This window comes from Lolium perenne, chromosome 5, assembly GCF_019359855.2.
Source record: "Lolium perenne isolate Kyuss_39 chromosome 5, Kyuss_2.0, whole genome shotgun sequence".
NCBI classification, from domain to species: Eukaryota; Viridiplantae; Streptophyta; class Magnoliopsida; order Poales; family Poaceae; genus Lolium; species Lolium perenne.
Window position 1 is genome coordinate 217,201,151 of NC_067248.2, and position 19,990 is coordinate 217,221,140.

The following is a 19,990-nucleotide window of genomic DNA, read 5'->3' on the forward strand; positions in this document are numbered from 1 at the left end:
TCTTGAAGTTGCCCTTGTTGTTAGGCTTGCCCTGCTTCTTGGAACTGGTGGTCTTCTTGACCATCAACACTTGGTGCTATTTCTGTATCTCCACCTCAGCAGATTTCAGCATGGAGAAGAGTTCAGGTAACTCTTTATTCATGTTCTGCATGTTGTAGTTTATAACGAAGTTCTTGTAACTAGGTGGCAGTGATTGGAGGACACGATGAATACCCAGCTGGTTAGGAATCACAATTCCCAAGTCACTAAGCTTCTTCGCGTGCCCAGACATCTTGAGCACGTGCTCGCTAACGGAGCTGCCCTGTTCCATCATGCAGCCAAAGAAATGTTTCCAGGCCTCATAGCTTTCCACGGCCGCATGAGTTTCAAAGATAGCTTTGAGCTCACGGACTAGCTCACAAGGGTCGTGGCTTTCAAAACGCTTTTGATGCTCTGCCTCTAGACTACACAGGATGGCGCACTGAACTTGGGAGTACTGAGTCTTCCGAGTCTGGTAAACATTCTTTACCTCATCGGGAGCATTTTCTGCAGGTGGGGCACCTAGCGGTGCATCGAGCACATATTGCAGGTTTCCACCAGTAAGGAAAATCCTCACATGGTGGAACCAGTCAGTGAAGTTGCTACCATTGCTCTTAAGCTTTTCTTTCTCTAGGAACTGGTTAAAATTGATGGTGGGGGGCGCCATGATCTACAACATATTTGCAAAGAGTTTATACTATGTTTATGATAAATTGAGTTCATTTTAATTCTTAAATTAACTAGGTGAACTCCCACTCAAAACAACATCCCTCACATTGTCTTAGTGATTACACGAACCAAATCCACTACACCAAGTCCGATCTTCACGAGAAAAGATGTAGTTTCAAAGACGAACACTCAAAGTGTTCATCATATCATTCATATGACTCATGCTCTACCTTTCGGTATTCCGTGTTCCGAGACCATGTCTGTACATGCTAGGCTCGTCAAGGCTACCTTAGTATCCGCGTGTGCAAATCTGGCTTGCACCCGTTGTATGCACATGTAGAATCTATCACACCCGATCATCACGTGATGCTTCGAAACGACAAGTCTTAGCAACAGTGCATACTAAGGATGAACACTTTATTATCTTGATATTTAGTGAGAGGGATCATCTTATAATGCTACCGTCGCGATCTAAGCAAAATAAGATGCAAAAAGGATTAACATCACATGCAATTCATAATGTGTGATATGATATGGCCTTTCTTCTTGTGCTTTTGATCTCCATCTCCAAAGCACGGACATGATCTCCATCATCACCAGCATGGCGTCAAGGTCAGTGGCGCCGCTTCATGGTTGTCCATCACTTATAGCTACTATAACAACTACTTGGAATAAAGCTATTACATGATGAATAGACACGCAGGTCTTTAACAAAAATTAAAGACAACCATTAGGCTCCTGTCGGTTGCCATAATACAATAATGAACATCTCATACATCAAATATAATCATCATCACATCATGGCCATATCACATCACCAAACCCTACAAAAACAAGTTAGACGCCTCTAATTTGGTTTGCATATTTTACGTGGTTTAGGGTTTTCGAGTAAGATCCAATCTACCTACGAACATGAACTACAACGGTGATACTAATGTTGTCAATAGAAAGAGTAGATTGAATCTTAACTATGGTGAGAGAGACAGACACCCGCAAAGCCACTTATGCAATACAAGTTGCATGTCAAGCGTGGCGCAAGTCTCATGAGACGCGGTCATGTAAAGTTAGCCCGGGCCGCTTCATCCCACCATCCTGCAAGATGCAAAGTACACTGACTAAAAACAACAAAAGCATCAACGCCCACAAATCTATTCTGTTCTACTCGTGCAACAGATCTATGCATAGACCTGGCTCTGATACCACTGAAGGGTTCGTTGCATGGAAAACAAAAAATTTCTACCGTGAACATGAACAAAAACCAAGATACAATCTAGGAAAAAGCAAGATCTAATCTACCAAGATAGAAGCAACAAGAAGGATGTGAGACTAACCCTCGAAGATTCCAAAGCTTACGAGATTAGATCTCGTTGTTGATGTAGTCGATCGTTCAGTGCTGCAATCCGGCAGCACTTCCGTACTCGGTCGTGCGTACGGTGTCAATGAAGCCCATCCTCTCCCCGTTCCAGCAGGCAGCGGAGGTGTGGTAGATCCCCTCGGAATCCCAGCAGCACGACGGTGTGGTGGTGGTGGTGGAGGAGAAAAGCTGCAGGGCTTCGCCAAGCCGGAACAGCTCTATGGAGGAGAGAGGGGGCGGCCAGGGTTTGGTCTGGAAGGGGTGGTGTGCCCCCTGCCCTCTCCCCTCTTTATATAGGGGGGGAGGTCGGTTGGGGTGGGCCTCCCAAGCCCATCTAGGGCTGGCCAACGGCCAAAAGGGGGAGGGGGAGTTTTCTTCCCCCCCAAGTTGATGCCCCCCTAGGGTTTGGGGAAACCCTAAAGGGGTTGGCCGGCTGGGCCTTGGGGGGCATGTGCCCCTGGCCCATTAGGCTAGGGTGCATCCCCTCGGCCCATGCTAGCCCTCCTAGGGTCGTGGCCCCACTGGTGGGACCCCCAGAACCTTCTAGAACCTTCCCGGTCTTCCACCGGAAAAATCCCAAACTTTTCTGAAACCTAGAAATCAACTTCCCTTATATGAATCTTATTCTCCGGACCATTCTGGACCTCCTCGTGATGTCCTGGATCCCATCCGAGACTCCGAACAAACTTCGGTCTCCATCTCATATTCCGAATCTACTTATGTGACATCGAACCTTAAGCGCGTCACCCTACGGTTCGTGAACTATGCGGACATGATCGAGACTCCTCTCCGACCAATAACCAATAGCGGGACCTGGAGATCCATAATGGCTCCCACACATTCAACGATAACTTAGTGATCGGTTGAACCATTCACATACGATACCGATTCCCTTTGTCACGCGATACTTTACTTGTCCGAGGTTTGATCATCGGTATCTCCATACCTAGTTCGACCTCGTTACCGACAAGTACTCTTTACTCGTACCGTGGTATGTCATCTCTTGTGACCTAGTCACATGCTTGCAAGCTAATTAGACGACATTCCACCGAGAGGGCCCAGAGAGTATCTATCCGTCATCGGGATGGACAAATCCCACTCTTGATCCATATGCCTCAACTCACACTTTCCGAATACTCAATCCCATCTTTATAACCACCTATTTACGCAGTGGCGTTTGATGTAATCAAAGCACCCTTCCGGTGTAAGTGATTTACATGATCTCATGGTCGAAGGACTAGGTAACTATGTATCGAAAGCTTATAGCAAGTTGAACTTAATGACTTGATCTCATGCTACGCTTATTTGGGTGTGTGTCCATTATATCATTCACTAAGACATAACCTTGTTATTAACAACATCCAATGTTCATGATCACGAAACCATGATCATCTATTAATCAACAAGCTAGTTATACAAGAGGCTTACTAGGAACTCCTTGTTGTTTACATAACACACATGTATCAATGTTTCGGTTAATACAATTATAGCATGGTATGCAAACATTTATCACAAACATAAAGATATAATAATAACTATTTTATTATTGCCTCTTGGGCATATCTCCAACAATATCCTCAAGGTTTGAGCTCAGCAACAATGGAGGAGAGAGAAGGAGAAGAGATAAAATCGAGCTGGAGAAGAAGGGGCCCTTTTATAGGCTCTCCCAAATCCAACCGTTATGTGCAGAACCCGCACGACCGGTACTACCGCTTAGGCAAGCGGTAGTACCGCTCTGGGTTTGAAATTACCCCACAGATTCGCCACGTGGGCTCGAAGCGGTAGTACCGCTAGCGGTACCGTAACGGCCTCTGCGAGCCCCGGACTCCACGTGGTACCAAAGCGGTAGTGTCGTAACTTGACTTACGGTACCTAAGCGGTACCATGCCGGAACTACCGCTTGCGAGCGGTACTTCCGCTCATGGTACCGTAGAGGTACCGTAACTCAATTTGTGGGACTTTTCACATGCAAATACCCAGAGCGGTACTTCAGGGCGGTACCAGTAGGGTAGCGGTACTACCGCTCCTGGTACCGGTAGTATCGGTCAGGCAGATTCTGTTTTTTCCTCTTTCTCTCTCCAACCACGTCACCTCACGACACACACACAAAACCAGAAAACCTATAGGCTACGCTTCAGACTTCCGATCATGATGTGTTCAGCGAGGGCACCGTGCACCTGCAAATCTATCAAAGACAATCTATGCACACGGTTAAATTCATTCAAGTGTTGTTATCAAACACACAAAACACGAGGTATAGACCTTGCTCTTTCAAGAACAGTCGGGCAGAGCAAGGACATGAACTGACACCAAGGCTGCCTTCAAAGTATTAAATGCCTACTAAGATTCCGAGGTCCAGATATAAGGCTTGTGCTTATGTAATAACTGAGTGAGTGGCTTACTAATCGAACCATAATTTCTCACATATTTTCTATAATAATCAAAAATACCTAAGAAACTGCACAATTGTTTGGCATATGTAGGAAATGGCCAATCCCTGGCTGCCTCAATTTTGCTTTCATCGGTAGTAACAACATGTACAGAAATAACATGGCCTAAGTAATGGATACTTTGTTGAGCAATATCACATTTGGAGAATTTGATTTTCCACTGATTCAGAGCTAGCAACTGCCAAACTTGCTGAAGATGTAAGTGATGCTCTGGGTAACTCTTGCTATAGACAAGAATGTCATAAAAGAATACCAATGCACACTTCCTCAAGACTGTCGCCAGGGTTCTGTTCATTTCTGCTTGAAAGGTGGTTGTAGCACCAGTTAGTCCAAAATCCATGACTGTGAATTCAAAGTGGCCATTATGTGTGGAGAAAGCAGTCTCGTATTCGTCCCCTTCTGTCAGACAAATTTGGGTATAACCTGCTCTTAAATCCATCTTTGAAAGCCAACAGGCTCCATGAAACTGATCTAGTAATTCATCTATGACTGGTAATGGCTACTTACTTTGCACTATCAGTGCATTTAAGTGTCTGTAATCTACACAAGGTCGCCAAGTGTTGTCCTTCTTCTTGACCATAAGCAAGGGAGAAGCAAAATTACTACTACTCGGCCTGATCACCCCGGACTGCAGCATTTTAGTAATTTGTTGCTCAATTTCATTCTTGAGTGCTAGTGCAAACCTATAAGGTCTCAATTGTACTGGTCTTGCTCCAGTGACTAGTGGAATGGAGTGTGAAAACTTGCCAGTGAGGAGGTGATCCCTTAGGTTCATCAAATATCTCTGTAAAATATTCAAGCAATAAGAAAATTTCCACTAGTAATTGTCTACTAGATATATCCAATTCAGACACTACAATTTAATGAAAATAAGCAAAAACAAAATCATCTTGTAGTTGTCCTTGTAAACAAAACCATGCTCCATTAACTAGAAAAGCAAGCCATTTTTTTCTTCCAATCAACTGCCCGTGGAATGTGAGATGAAAGCCAATCCATTCCCAAAATTCCATCATACCCTTGCAATGGTAGAATGTTGAATGTAGTACTGAATTCGGTCACCCACACTTACAATCTGGAAGGAAATGTGTACAGCTCAAAATTCCACCACCAGCGACTTTAACTCGTTGTGACACTGGCGACACTATACTGCCACCAATCTGATCAGACAACTGTGAATTCAGAAATGAGTTATTACTTCTAGAGTGCGGGAGGAACAACACAACCCGACCATTCATTTGATAGTGCATTACTATTGATTTTTGGGTGAACTGTGGTATTCGTCAGCATATATATTGTTCATTTCCATATCATCAGAAGCTTCAGATGGTGATGGTATAGGGAAATCATCAACAACTTGGAGAAAGTCGACCATTTCTTGGAGCACATGTAATAGCACAATCGACTGACACTTATGATCACGAGAATAGCGCCCACCGCAAGTAAAACAGAGTCCCTTCGCACATCTGTAATTCTGCAATGTTGTAAACTTATCTGTAAATTTATACCAGGAGTACCAGACCCGGCCTCCGCCTCCCTCCCCACCCGACCCCTCCCTGCAGTGCCGCCCCTCCACCCTCCACCACCGTCCCTCCCTCACCCTCTCCTCCCTCCCCACCCGATCTTCGCCCCGGGTCGTCTCGCGCGAGGCGGCTCGGGCGACGACCCAAACCCTAGAAAAGGCAGCTGATCTTCCTCTTCCTGGCCGCTGCCACTATCGGGGTCAGCGGTGGCGGCCGCGCCCGGCTGCCAAAGGCGGGGGGGCAGTGGTGGCGCGCCCATGGACTCCCCTTCGTGCGGAGGTGGGGTCTTTCAGGGGCGGCGGCGGTGTACGGCGGGTCTGATGGTGGTGGCCTTCGGCTACATCACCTGGATCATGGCGGGGGACGCGGTGGTGTGGTGGAACTCGGCGGGGCGGAAGGGAGGTAGCGGGACCAGGCGGCGGTGGCAAGGTACATGGTCGCGAGGTGGCGGCAATGAGGCTCGGCCAAGCTATCCTGGCGGGCAGCAGCCGGCCGTCTCCGCATCGTGGGCGTGCGTAGCCGCTATCCCGACGGCTGCCAGCCTCCACCGGCCGAGTTGGAGGAGGAATATGGACCGTGGTTCCCAGTCATGGCGGCGGTGTGGGGGCCGTCCGTTCCGGCTTTCATGGTGTTGGTGCTAGGGTTCTTCTTTCGCGAAGATGAAGACGTTTCGGATGCCGATCTTTCTTCATCTAGCCGGAGTGATGAGTTCCGGAAGGCTCCGACAGCGAATGGAACAGTGCATCTTTTGCCTGGAGTTCCCAGGTTCGGGTGGTATTCGGTCGCGCGCATCCATGCTTTTATTCCGACCGTTTGGTTTCGGAGGGAGCGGCGTGAAGCTCTGCTCTGAGTTGGCATCAAGTGACTTTTGGTCCATGGTGAAGTCAGAAGCAAAGAATATCATGAAGGCGGGATTGGGGGATTAGCTAAATAAGGTCAAAGTCTTCGCGATGTTGAGGAACCTGCTTGGTGTTCCGGGATTCACAACGGTGGTATGAAAGTGGGGGCGGCAGCACAGGTGAAGTTCAGAGTCCTACCTTTCAGGGTGAAAACCTAAGGTCTGGCCTTAACTGGTTGTGCCTGGCAATGACCTTGTTGGAGGCATTGTTTTGAGAGCGGGAACTATCTTCAGGGTGAAAACCTAAGATCTTTGATCGGGCGACGATGGCGCTGGTGCACTGTTCCCTTCTTGGAGACGTCGCTTTTGGAGAGTATGTATTTCAGGTGTTGTCTTGGTGGTGGATGTATTGTTGTTGCTAGACCTGGAATACTGTGGCGGGACTTTTATTTCTTACTTTTCTTTTCTCTTTTTTGGATGTGTGTATCCATACTGCCATTAGGGTGTTGCGTTGTTGCAGAGACTAGGTGTAATTGGCATCTTTTAATATTAATATATTCCATTTATCGAAAAAATCTTCAGCAGGCTTACTTCTTTGGAACCCTCATAGTGTCTGTGATCAGACTGCCGAGGCTGGAATTGGCTCACTGCTGCAGCCCGGCGAGCATAAGCTGCTCTCGATTTCATAGGCGTGATGCCATCTCCTACTTCCTCTTGTACCATAGCAATGTTATAGGCAGTTTCCAGGTCCTAAGGTAACTGGACTACCACTAACATGCGCACGGAAGGTTTCAACCCTTCAACGAATCGTTTGAAATAATGCAGGCTATCTGTTTGGGCTTCATACACTCATAATTGATAAATCAACCCAGGAAAATGAATAGCATAATCTTCCACAGTGGACGTTTGCATGGGCCCATACAATGACTCGTGTTTTTTTAACATAAATATATATTAACCTTCAACGATCACAGTATAAGATTACAAAGCTCTGAAAAGAGCAAGAGCCAGCAGCAGTGAGCTGCACATAACAGATTTTTAATGGGTCTCAAAAAAAATAACAGATTTTTAATGACCATGCTAAGTATAGGATATACCGAAGACTACACCTGGAGTCAAATAGCGGTCGTTTGTGCGACGACCAATGTTTAAAATAGCCGGCTACAGGATATAGCCGCGGCCTCCCAAAACAGCTATAGCCCGGCTATAGCCGGCTATTTAAGGACTTTGACACCTTTTAGCGGGCTAATGCAGTTAGCCGCACCATGCAGGGCTCGAACTTGCTGCAGTTGCAATCTTCAGGGGTCTCCTTTGTGCTCCATACCAATTGATTTCCCGCGACTAACTCTCCTAATGGTCTATCTAGCGTATGATCAGGGACTGGTGTTGATTCGTACCAAAAGGATGCACAACCTCCTGGCTGAACTCTGTCCAAGTATACTTGCCAATAAATGACTTGATTGATGATAACCATCCAACTGCTGGCCCTGTGAACCTGTAAGGACGCCAATCTGACCCACAGAGCAGGGGCTATTCAATACATTTCAAAGTAATCTTCACATTGGATCTGCCACAATTTCAGTTGATCTCCATCGAATTTGGGCACATCCAATCTGGGGATGCGACCGCGAGTATAAGAGTCAGGAGCATCACCGGCCAAATCATTGGTACGAGAAATCATAGTAGGGTTGCGGTTACCTCTTGTCGGAGGTGGTATGTAGAAACCCGAAAGTCCTACTAACGACTTCCGTGTAGTCAAAGTAACACGGCGCCCATCTAGGCCGATCTTTGTGTCGCTTTCTGTAGGCCGATCTCTGTGTCGCTTTCTGTAGGCCGACGAAGTGGATCCGAATTTTCGGGGTATTTCATGCTTTGGATTGAGCTTTGCCACTCTTTCTTTTTCTTGGAGGACCTTACCACAACACACACGTGGCGGAGAGACCCACCTGAGCATGTGTCAACTCCAGGTGGTGGAGGAGCGTGGACTCGACACTGTCGGTGTCGACTTGCATGTCCGCCTACGCGTTGGTGATGCAGGGCCGCACCGTCTCCTCCACAGCGCAAGCGATGGCGGCGTCGACGGATTGATAGATGAAGGACTCGAGTTCCTGCTAGTTCTTCACATTCTGCATCGCCGCCTCCTTCGCCACCAACTCGAAGATCGCACACCCTTCTTCCAAGATCGTCTGCACGATTTCACCCACACACGCTCCGCCGCCGCTCATTGACGGGTCTCCAGCTTGCAGACGAAGCCGAGGGGAAAATTTTGTGGCTCTAGATACCAATTGTTAGCGCGGCTAGACTTGGATTGCTTGGATTCGGGAATTATGCTTCATACATCATGAATCACAGATGATTGGAGGGGTGGAGGGATAGATGATGTACATCGTCAGGATTCAAATCCAGGAGGGGGGTCGGGGGGAGTAGATACAAGCCAACGGCTAGGCCGAAGCCAACATCGGCGCACAACTTATACTCAACACCAATAGCAGCCAGACAGCTCATCAACACGCCCAGCTGGAAGACGGGTACCTGGTGCTCTCCTTCCTCGCTCGGCATTCTCTCTCAGCCACTAACAGTGGGCCCTGTTTGTCCGACGTGTCGCTAACACCGGTGGTCACTTACTCCGGAACTTTATCGTCTCCGTAGAAATTTTCTGCATAATTGGAGGAACTTTATCGTCATCTTATGTCAACTTCTTCAGCTAGCTATGAATCTATAATAGTACTAGCTCCTTCTATAATATAATTTGTGCTTTCAGTGCCCTCGACGTGGTTTATTCATGTTTGGAGGCTCGTGGATAACGCAGACGCTCCGAATCGGATCCCACAGAGGTGTTCCCATACGTGTGTAGCTAGTGCAGTATGCCAGCAGAACTCTGCACAGGCAGAGATGCCGACCAGATAGGCTAGCGCTGCAGCGAAACTTTTGCGTCGCCTCTGATTGGTTTACATGGAAGCTTCTAGTCGCCCGAAAGCCATTCCAGTTCCATTCCCTTCACACGCCGCACCCACGCCAATTCAGAAAAGAGGACACTTGGCATGGGCTCGGTTCTGAAATGCAAATTCATTATCGCGTATAAATAGATCCTCCCACCTCATGTCAAATGCGACACGGTTAGTCAGAAAGACAGAAACAGTGTGAGTTATCCACTTATCCTTAATCAGCGAAGGATTTTGCTCGATCGATCATGGCATCCTCTTCTGCCGTTCTCGTCACGCTGCTGATCGCGAGCTACGTCGCGGCGGCCGCAGCCACGACGTTCGACGTGGGCGATGGGCATGGCTGGGATACCGGCGTCGACTACACTGACTGGACCGTTGGCAAGACGTTCGCCGTCGGCGACACGCTAGGTGAGAGCACTAACTAGTCACTAGTCAGCACATCAAAACTAGGTGAACTGGCACGCGCGTGTTCAAAAATTGTTGATCTGTCAAGTGCAGTGTTCAACTACACGAGGAAGGCGCACACGGTGACGGAGGTGAGCCAGAGCGGCTACGACGCTTGCGACGGCGGCAACTCGGTGAGCAACGACGACAGCGGCGCGACAACGGTGACGCTCACGACGCCCGGCGTGCACTACTTCATCTGCGACGTCCCCGGCCACTGCGCCGGTGGCATGAAGCTCGCCGTCACTGCCGCCGTCGTCGGGGGTGACGTCGGCTCGACAACGGGAAGCACCATCCCAGCAGGGGACGCCGGGGGATCGTCCTTGGTTCCTGCGACGAGGGCCGTCGCCGTTGGGGCTCTGCTGATCATGCTGATTCCGCTGTTCTGATGAAGAACGCACGTCGTTGGTGAGTAGAGAAAGTACAGCTTACTCGATCGGCATCCGCGATTTGTAAGTTCATCAGGCTTGTCTGGTTTTCATTTGCTAGGTTTCTTCCGTTGGTTTGTATAAGGCCCTGTAAAATGGGACCTGCTTAGAAAGTTGCTTACAAGAGTCTTTGCCGTAAGCACTATTGCAGTGCTTATTTTCACAAGAGAGGTGCCTAGTTAAGCATCTTTTTTGTATAAATAAGTATTAGTGCTTAAAACCCTAATTTATTTTTCTAAGCATCTCTATTTTTTTTATATAACCTAATGTGGCTTGTGTGTGCGGTTCCGGAGGGTTGTGTTGTCGTGATGCTTGAGAATTGTGAGGTTTGCGCCCTAGTATACTCTACTCGTTCACCTGTGTTGGTTTGAGGTACGGTCAGTTCACCGGGAGGATTGGGTTTGCACCGGAGTGTTGTGGTGAACTAGTGATCTCATCCCAACAATTTATTGTGGTCCGGGTAAGTATGTCACAGTTTAACACACGTCCCAACGCTACAACTTGTTGCCCAGGGTGCATGGAGCAGATTTCACACTAACTTTATTCCTCTCTATAAAGAACTGCTGATGCAAAGCTTTTTCTTGCAACGTATATCGGTATACGATGCTTAAATTAGGTAGCCTTTTAGGTAGGAGTAATGCCCTATGCCACCCTCGAGTGCTAGGTGATGAGCCATGGTGTATAAATAGTACTCCGTAATGAAGTTGACTAAGGGCACCTCAATCTTTAGGGCACTTCCAATGTTGAAATAAAGTCGGTTACATGGGCCTTACGGTTGACCGTATTGGCTACGCAGCTTGGGCTTAAGAGGTAATTTTCTAAGGTCAACCACACATGTAAGAACAAAAATAGTTATCTCCCCCTCTCTCATCACACATAGACGGGGGTGATGGTGGGATCGAAACAATAGTTGCTCTTCCCGCCTCCACCGGGAAACAACCACTACCAGCTTGATAAGTTCAACACGTGTCTCATGGCTACAACATCTTCATTCCTGGTGTAAGTGGAAAAAAGCAGATTCCACACTAATATATTCCTTCCTAAATAAGAACTCGGGATGCAAACAAACCTTTTTTTCTTGATGATGTATATGGTGCTTAACTTTATCCTGTCGTATAGCAATTTTGTGAAAATTGTTAGGTATTCTCTTCATGTGAGCTATGATGAGATGGTCTATTGAAACCTTAGGCGGCTCAAATAGGCGCAAGATCTCACTACCCATTAGGGTTATGACCGAGAGTTATTTTTTTACATTAATTGCACATGAGGGAATAGAGAGGATAAGCCTCTCATCCAGCCACTACTAGGTGGAGTGACGAAAATCCCAGGATAGCCTCCATTGAAGAAAGGAGAAGAAAATCAAGAGAAAAGGGGAGAATATGAAGCTGAAGGAAGATGCTCAAATCAAGCATCGGGTGCTACCTATGGACTGTGAAGTCTAGATCCACTACCTTGTCTCCTTTAAGTTGTGGTTCCACCATCTTTGGTGAGATTGCTCTAATTCCTAGCTCTTGTGCCTTAGATCTTGTCATTGGCATTCAAAATCCATGTGATCCGTGTGTATCTTGACGTATGTGATCTTCTAGTGCTCTCTAGAAAAGAATAAGTTGTATCCCCATTTGATAATTGTGGAGGAAGATTTGGATGAATTCGTCTTGTGGTTCTTTTTCCCCTCATGTCGAAAGGTTTTCTATGTAAAAAGAATTAATGTTCACGTGTGTTGGTGTTCGTTTATGCACCTACACATAGGACTTGTCCTACTTGCTTGTAGAAATCAGCTAGATCTTGTACTACATGTGTGCTGACAGCACCCGGGACTTGTCCTTTGTTGGGGAAAATTTTATTTCTTCATAAATGTTTGATGCATATGTTTTCTTCCGTGATGGAGCAACTATCCGTGAAGTTAGTACATTTGCGGTGCTGAAACTTACAACTTATTTCGTTGTGTATTTTCAGGGCACGCTTGAGTGTGCTAATTCCCAACAAAAACTCCAAGCCTGACACACCTTCTCAGGCTTCCAAACTGTTGGGTGATGTTCAAAGTGTTGGGGAGCGATAATATCTATTAAGGATTCACCTTTTGGGTCAGGGAAATGCGGGTAGTTCAACTTGGAAAAGAACATAACAAAAGAATATCGAGGGGTCAGGAACAGAGTAAAGCAAAATGGTTGATTAATTGGATCATGCCTCTAATGGCTACCACCTCGGTTTTATCTGGACAGGTATAGTACTATATGCCCTAGCCTCAGATCGCAAACCGCAATGATGTTCTCCTAAGTAATGGGCCCAACTTTTTTCGATGCCTGAGAGGATGCACATTCTTACAACCATGGGGAGTCAAACTAGGGTTCTATCCATACTTTCGAGATCTCGCTTGTAGGTTTATTTGAACACAATCTCTCCTCATGGTGCAATAATTTTGTCAAAATTTTGTGAGGATCGAGACAACTCCTTCAGCATTTCTATGAAATCACTTTATTCCTAGTGTAGTCTAATCTTCTCCAGGTTCGAAATGATGCAAAACACCAGAAAAACACTAGTCAAATTGTATCTAAGTATGAGCAGGATAAACTTTGCTAGTCAAGAAGCAAATGGCCTTGATAAATTTTTAAATCCCAAAAGGGCAAACCCAAAGACTAGGGGCTTGCAATATCAAAGGCCGACTTTAAGCCCACCAGCCTAGACCTTTGCCAAGAAAAAGGAAAAGGAAAAAAAAATCCATACTTACATATTGCACGGGTATATTTTGTGGTTACATTGGTGGGGCACACATGGTATTACAATGCGGCACTTGTACATCTAAAAATGTACAAAAATACTCACATATGTGTGCTACATTTTCCACATGCGCAAAATGTAGAGAACTGGCACGGATCCTCATACTTAAGTCAGCCATGTGGGGCGCAAGTTTTTTTTTTTTGCGAATAGAATATATTACTTAATCAGCATCATTACACTCCTTACGGCACAGAACCGCAACATCTGCCGGCCCTGAACCAGGCCAGGTTTCAGTTCTAGAGCTAGTACGACCAAGGTTTACCAACAAGTGACTTACATTATTCTGCTGACGACTCACAGAACAAACTACTAAGTTGCCCCTAGATGCTAGGAGATGCTTGATCTCCTGAACTATGCCTGTAAAAGGTGATCTATCAACTTCACTGGAACAAATGAGTTTCACGGCTTCACAACAATCCATCTCCACCACACACGGTTGAGTGGACCAGAGCAATGTCAGCACCACACCATCCCGACATGCTTCAAGCTCCGCTTCAAGAGGACTCCGACATGATTGCAGAAAACGGCAGCTCGAAAAAATAATCGAACCTGTGCCATCACAGAGCACTGCTCTTGTACCACCATTAGCAGATGTTGCACAAAATGAGCCGTCCACATTCAGTTTCACAGTTCCCTCATTAGGCTTCCTCCATGGCCGTATATGTACCTCCTTCGACGTCTCTGCCTCCTGTTTCATTCCGATCTCCTTCTCCCCAGACACTACCATCTTCCCCTTCGCTGCATCTACATAGGGGAACTGTTTGATGCCAAGTAGAGATTCTAGGTAGCTTTGTAAGAACCGTTTAGAGAAATCTATTGACGGGGCTGGCTTTTGGTGGACAACTTCATTGCGGCAATGCCAAATACGCCATAATGTCATCAAGATCATAACTCGTTGAAGAGCCACTTACCAGGGACTTGAAGTCACTCCCACTTGCGCACAATATATGATCTTAGAAATGGCAAGGAATGTGGCTACAAGCTATTTACGCTGACAACTAATGGCGGAGTATGACCCTGCCTCTGCACTCTTGGTGCACACCCACAGCCTTAGGCCTTATTTGATCCAAAGGGTTCTAAAATTATGGAAATAGAAAAGACGCAGGAACAGTATGTCATGGCATGTAAAATCCTATAGGAATACGAAATGCAGAAATTAGTTGCAGTAATCGTTTGGTTGCTTGCACCACATGAAAAGCTTGGAAAATTCCTAAATAGATTGAGTACATGTCATAGTTGTCATTGACACACTGAAAAATTTCCAAGAGGTCTAACCTCTTGCTACAAATCCTACATAATTGTAATATAGCAAAAAAAAATCCATAAGAATTTTAGAGGGTTCGATCCTTTGAATTTTTTGACCTGGACTACGGCGGGCTTACGCCAGCCTGAACTCATAGATAATCACATCGAGTTTTACATGGGAACTGAAATGCAAAGGAGAGGGTAGCGGGTGGGAGAGAGAGAATGAAGAAAAAGGAGGCCGATCTCAAGGTGGATCATAGCCATTACACCAAGAATTAAGAAGATGGGATGAGGTGGGAGTGGTACATCGAAAATCCCAAAACCTAATGTCCTATAGGCAGCGTCGAGTAACAGTCGCGAGATTCTCGACAACGATGTTGAAGGTAAGAGCATTCCTTCGCTTCCAGATGTTCCACAGGATGGCTGTGTTGATGGTGGCCTCCTCGTAAGTACGGAAACTCAAGAGCCAAAGGTTGGTGAAGGTGTCAATGGCAAGGTCGTCGAAGTCATGGTGGAAGAACTTCCAGACCTCCCGTGCCTGGGGCAGAGAAGGAGAAGATGATATGTGTCCTCGTCTTGATGGCATGAGAGGCAGGCGGCCGAAGAACCCATGTGGTGCCAAAACCGCCGCTCATTGGTAGGTAGTCGCTTCTTCCTGGCCAGCCAGCAGAAAATATTGCACTTCAAAGGTGTTGCACTCCTCCAAACCTTGTTCTACAAATTTTGTTTGAAAATCCTTTGAATCAAACGAACCCTTAGGATTATTACAATTTGGCTAGCTATGGAACGGAAATGCCTCACGTACGATCTAACGTGTACGACTAAACTCAGGAGGAGGCTTCCCATGATCTGGCCCACAAACTGACCAAGCACATTTTAGTCTGATCGTACCGAATTATCGGACCAATTCGATCGTACGCATAACCGGCCACAGGCCGCAGCCAAACGCCGGCAATAATAATTCAACCTGAATCTTGGGCATCACTGACAGACAAGCAAGAAATGAACTCTCGCTTACCCTGTACTTCAACTCAGCGCCGCCACAAGCTCAATCAGCTAGCTAATCAGAGCGTTTCGTCGCATCAACATATGGATCACGGGTGCTTGGTAGGATCCACGGCAGGTCCGCAGCCGCCGACTAGCAAGTGTGGCCTAGCAGCACGGTAAACAAACAGCCAAGAACGGCTAATGGCCGTGAGGAAAAAATAAATAGGATTTGGAGGAGACGACAGGACATCGAAACGACAGGCGTGTGTCACAGGCACACAGAGCTAGAGAGGCCTACACGCCGCGTAAACCCCACAGCTCCGGCGAGGACAGGGATCCGGTGCCTTGCCATAGGCGAGTCACGGCGTGCCTCGCCCCCATGCATCCACCGTCCAAGCAGATTCCACGGCCAGCATCTACCCAAAAGCAAACCAACACGAATGGAAGCGGACACTGAAACTTAGCGCCTCCAAATTCATAGCCGGGGAAAATAAAATCGAAGGAGTTCGCACAAGTAGCTTGGCCGCTCCCACCGACGATGCTGCATGGATCAAGTTATCATTCTTCAACCTATTTTCTAGTACCAAGGCCATCTCTTGCCCCGCGCATTTTGAACATGGAACGGGACAGTTCTGATTCGTTTAGGTATCTCCAACGGGGCGATCTAAAACGGACACTACGGGTGTGCAGCCTATCTTTGCCGTGTGTCCCCGTACGCAAAGATTTCTTTGCCGTGGCAAAGATCTTGGCCACGGCAAAGACAGACACAAGCGCATGGCAAAGATAGGATTCACGGCAACGACGGAAGAGGCCGCACGGCAAAGAAAGGTGCACGGCAATGGCCCAACACACCGCACGGCAAAGATTCAGTGCACGGCAAAGGCGTTGGGTATTGCCGTGCCTCACCCTTTGCCGCGCACGCAGCTATGTTGCACGGCAAAGCAGCCTTTGCCTAGTGTTTTTAACAAACGCACGGTAAAGCAAGCCTTTGCCTAGTGTAAGCGCACTGCAAAGATGTAAAAACTGGATATCTTCTCAGCTTAAAGGCGTGGCGTGGTACAGTTATCAACAAACGAACACTTAGCCCAGTGGCAAGGTTGCACGCTTTCCCTACTCTACGTCCTAGGTTTGAATCCCAGACCGACCAGTTTGGGGCTTTTTTTTAGATAAAACATGTTTGGCACACGGCAAAGAAGTGACCTTTGCCGTGCGCCGTCAAAGAAGCGACCTTTGGCCTTTGGCGTGCAACATTGGCGAGGCGCACGGCAAAGTAGCCTTTACCGTGCGACCTTTCTCCCGTAGTGGGACGTCCAAATTATACGCGCGCGTCCATTTGCGTCGGTTAAAATGGTCGAAAACCGCCAGCGACGCCCTGGCCAGTACTGACGCCCAGAAGGAGAACCCGAGCGAGAAGGGCGTGCGTCATGTCCACGCCGACGCATTCCGAGCCCAAGTTTAGGTTGTGAATGCGTTGGCGGGGCATGCTGGTCAGTTTGCATCAGACCACTGGGCCAAGTTTTTTTTCTATTTCTTATCTGCATATATGTAAACAGTGCACATATGTAAACAATCACTGTTTGTGTGGAGTCGCTCGAGGTGGTCTAACAAGGCGTATATTGTTCACTTTTCTGCTGATGTTTTGCTAGGCTGAAGACTGTTATGTGAAGTTGATATTTTCCCCTTCTATCTATGTTTAACTGCTTGCGTGCGTGAGTGATATAATTGGCCTTTGCTCGCTGCTGACCGTGGGATGTGTTCGAACGGTGGATGCATGGGGGCGAGGCACGCCGTGACGTCTGTGGCAAGGCACCGGATCCCAGTCCGCTCCGGCGAACGGAAATGCTCCTCGCCGAACCAGCTTTGCAGAAAAAGCCAGCTCCCCCAGCCTTCCTTTTGATTTCCCGCACTCGGAAAGGCGAAAAGAGGTTTCCCACAATCCCACGTAGTTTCCTTTTCCAGCCCCAAAGTTGCGATGGTGGACGGTGCGTTGTCTGGCCATAAACCTGAATGAATGAATCCTGCGACGGTGGTACTGTACACCATTTTTTTTCTGCGGGCGGAAGGAATGGAATGGGATTCCAGCGATGCTGATGATGGATCGGGGTAGGGTAACAATTGTCAAAGCCTACCTTAAAACAGCACTGAAAAAAATAGGCTACTCCACTGACGAGGAGCGAAAGTCACGGGGCCTACCGCCATCCTACGGCTTCCCGTTCCTCCGAATCTGCCTTTCCGGCCGGCATCCTGGTGATTGTGCACTGTCACGAGTCACGACGCCCGCCGCATAGAATCTGCGGTGGTTACAGATAAAAATATTCGTTCTGCCACGACTGGTCGCCGCCGGCGACAAGCTACCGGACATGGCAGCCGGTGACGACGTTGCGCCATGGCTGGCTGCACGACCACCCTGCCTCGTCGTTCTCGTACCCTGCTCTGCTCTCCTGCAATAGATGACGCGCCGTGGCATCATCCACGAGAGACCAGAGCATCGGCGCAGTGCTGCCGCGGCGGCAGGGCCAGAGCCCACCGTCCTCCCCTCGATCGGCGCCGCACGCAGATCGTCGGATCGTCGTCTTCGACACGCACACGGGCACGTGCTGCCAGCCCACGCCCTACCACGCTGCTACTACTGCGCATTTCGCCATGGCCACCAATCGGAGGCCGTTGCCCACGCGGCTCCGTTTCAAAGGATCACCGAAGTTTCCTCGAGATACCGCCGGTGGAGCGTGGAGGGAGGTTTATTTTTAAAGGAGACCAGACCAGACCAGATCTGGAGAGCACAGTGCGCCTCGCGCAGACAGATCCATTCGTCTCAGGCTCGCTCGATCGTACGCTGGGCCGTGATCGGCGTACGAACGAGCACGAGCGTCTGCAAGCTACGTGCGTACGCTGCCTCTTCGGGATCAGATCTGCTGGAGCTAGCTACTCGACGAAGCTGCAGGTACAGGACTAGAGATGGAGAGAGGATCATACATGGCGAAATGAATTAACGGGGGATTGTACATACAATGGAGAACACCACCAGACAACCAACCAAACCGAAACAATCTGTCCACCCCCACGCACCCACACACACACATACGACACAGAGAGTGTCCTACCGATCACCGATGAATCGAATGCCGAATAGCAGAAGGAGAAAGGATCAACAGCTCAATACAAGAATAAATGAGTCCCTGGAATGGACGGGTGAATTAAATACTCGTAGCGATGCAGCAGCCGATCTGCCGCGGATCCCTCATCATCAGTAGAAGGCGGCGGCGGCGGCCAGGGCGGCGGTGGCGACCCACGCGGCGGCGGGGTGGACGCCGGTGGCGGCGCTGGGCGGGGGCACGTCGGCGCTGGACGGGGCGGGGGCGGGGCCCTCGGGGGCGGGCGCCGGCGGCGAGCTCATCTCGGGGGTCGGGGCCATGGCCATGGGAGCCGGGGCAGGGACCACGGGGGCGGGAGCTGGTGCGGCGGGTGCTGGCGCGAGGGGCGCCGGCGCCGGGGGAGGCATGGCCGGGGCCACGACGGGGGGAGACACCGGTGCCGGGGTCGGTGGCGGCATCATCGGCGTCGGAGGCGCGGACACGGGGGCCGGCGTCGGGGTGGCGGCCGGGGCCTGGGCCGCCGTGGCGGCGAAGAGCATCGTCAGGGCCAGAGCCACCAGCTGGACACGCGCCATTGGAGCTGAGCGAGTGTGAGAGCAAGGGCAGCTTGTGCTTGTGCTTGGGTGGGCTGGCCTTGCTCTTGCTTGAGGTGGTGGCGTACTGTAATGGTGTCCGAGACGGTATTGGCACGCGAGGTTATAAAGGGGTAGAGGACGGGATTGCGATGCAGAATTACAGGTTGTATCAGGGGCCTTGGTGAAATTATCGTTGTCTAGAGCAGCCGTTGGATATGCATCTCACGGCGGTGACGCGCCTGTGTAACAGCTTTGTTTGTTCGGAAGCCTCGGTTCTCCTTTTTTTTTTTTGAGAAACACAGTACAACGCAGACGCTCACAAACACGCGCATACACTCACCCCCATGAACGCACACACGCACACCCTACCCCTATGAGCACCTCCGAAAGACTGAGCCGGCGGGGATCTTGAAATTGACGAAGTCACCACTGGCGCCTCGCTGTCGACGGAAACGTCGCCTCCCACTGAATGAATATTCCGCCTTAATGAGACACACAGATGTCAAATCTGGGATTTGAACTCTGGTGGGCTGGGGGTACAACCACCCTCCTAACCACCCAACTTGAGGTTGGTTCTCGCCTCGGTTCTCCTTCTGACTTCCGAACGGCAAGTTTTTAACTATTTTTCCACCTAATTTCTCTTGCAA

General features: G+C 48.7%; 2 protein-coding genes across 2 annotated transcripts; one reads left to right on the forward strand and one right to left on the reverse strand.

The window, feature by feature from the left end:
• Positions 1-9,884: 9,884 nt before the first annotated feature.
• Positions 9,885-10,942, forward strand: LOC127301934 (mavicyanin). Its single transcript, XM_051332231.2, has 2 exons — positions 9,885-10,202; positions 10,293-10,942. Exons 1-2 carry the CDS (start codon positions 10,040-10,042, stop codon positions 10,625-10,627), a joined length of 498 nt encoding a protein of 165 aa, XP_051188191.1. The 5' UTR covers positions 9,885-10,039; the 3' UTR covers positions 10,628-10,942.
• A 7,704-nt stretch (positions 10,943-18,646) lies between these two features.
• Positions 18,647-19,447, reverse strand: LOC127304089 (uncharacterized). The gene has a single exon (XM_051334799.2). The coding sequence runs from the start codon at positions 19,341-19,343 to the stop codon at positions 18,921-18,923; it is 423 nt and encodes a 140-aa protein (XP_051190759.1). The 5' UTR covers positions 19,344-19,447; the 3' UTR covers positions 18,647-18,920.
• Between the last annotated feature and the right edge of the window lie 543 nt (positions 19,448-19,990).

Coding starts and splice junctions, on each gene's coding strand:
- LOC127304089 (XM_051334799.2), bottom strand. CDS start 19,343: ATGGCGCGTGTCCAGCTGGTGGCTCTGGCCCTGACGATGCTCTTCGCC.
- LOC127301934 (XM_051332231.2), top strand. CDS start 10,040: ATGGCATCCTCTTCTGCCGTTCTCGTCACGCTGCTGATCGCGAGCTAC. Junction 10,203..10,292: donor CGCCGTCGGCGACACGCTAG/GTGAGAGCACTA, acceptor TGTCAAGTGCAG/TGTTCAACTACACGAGGAAG.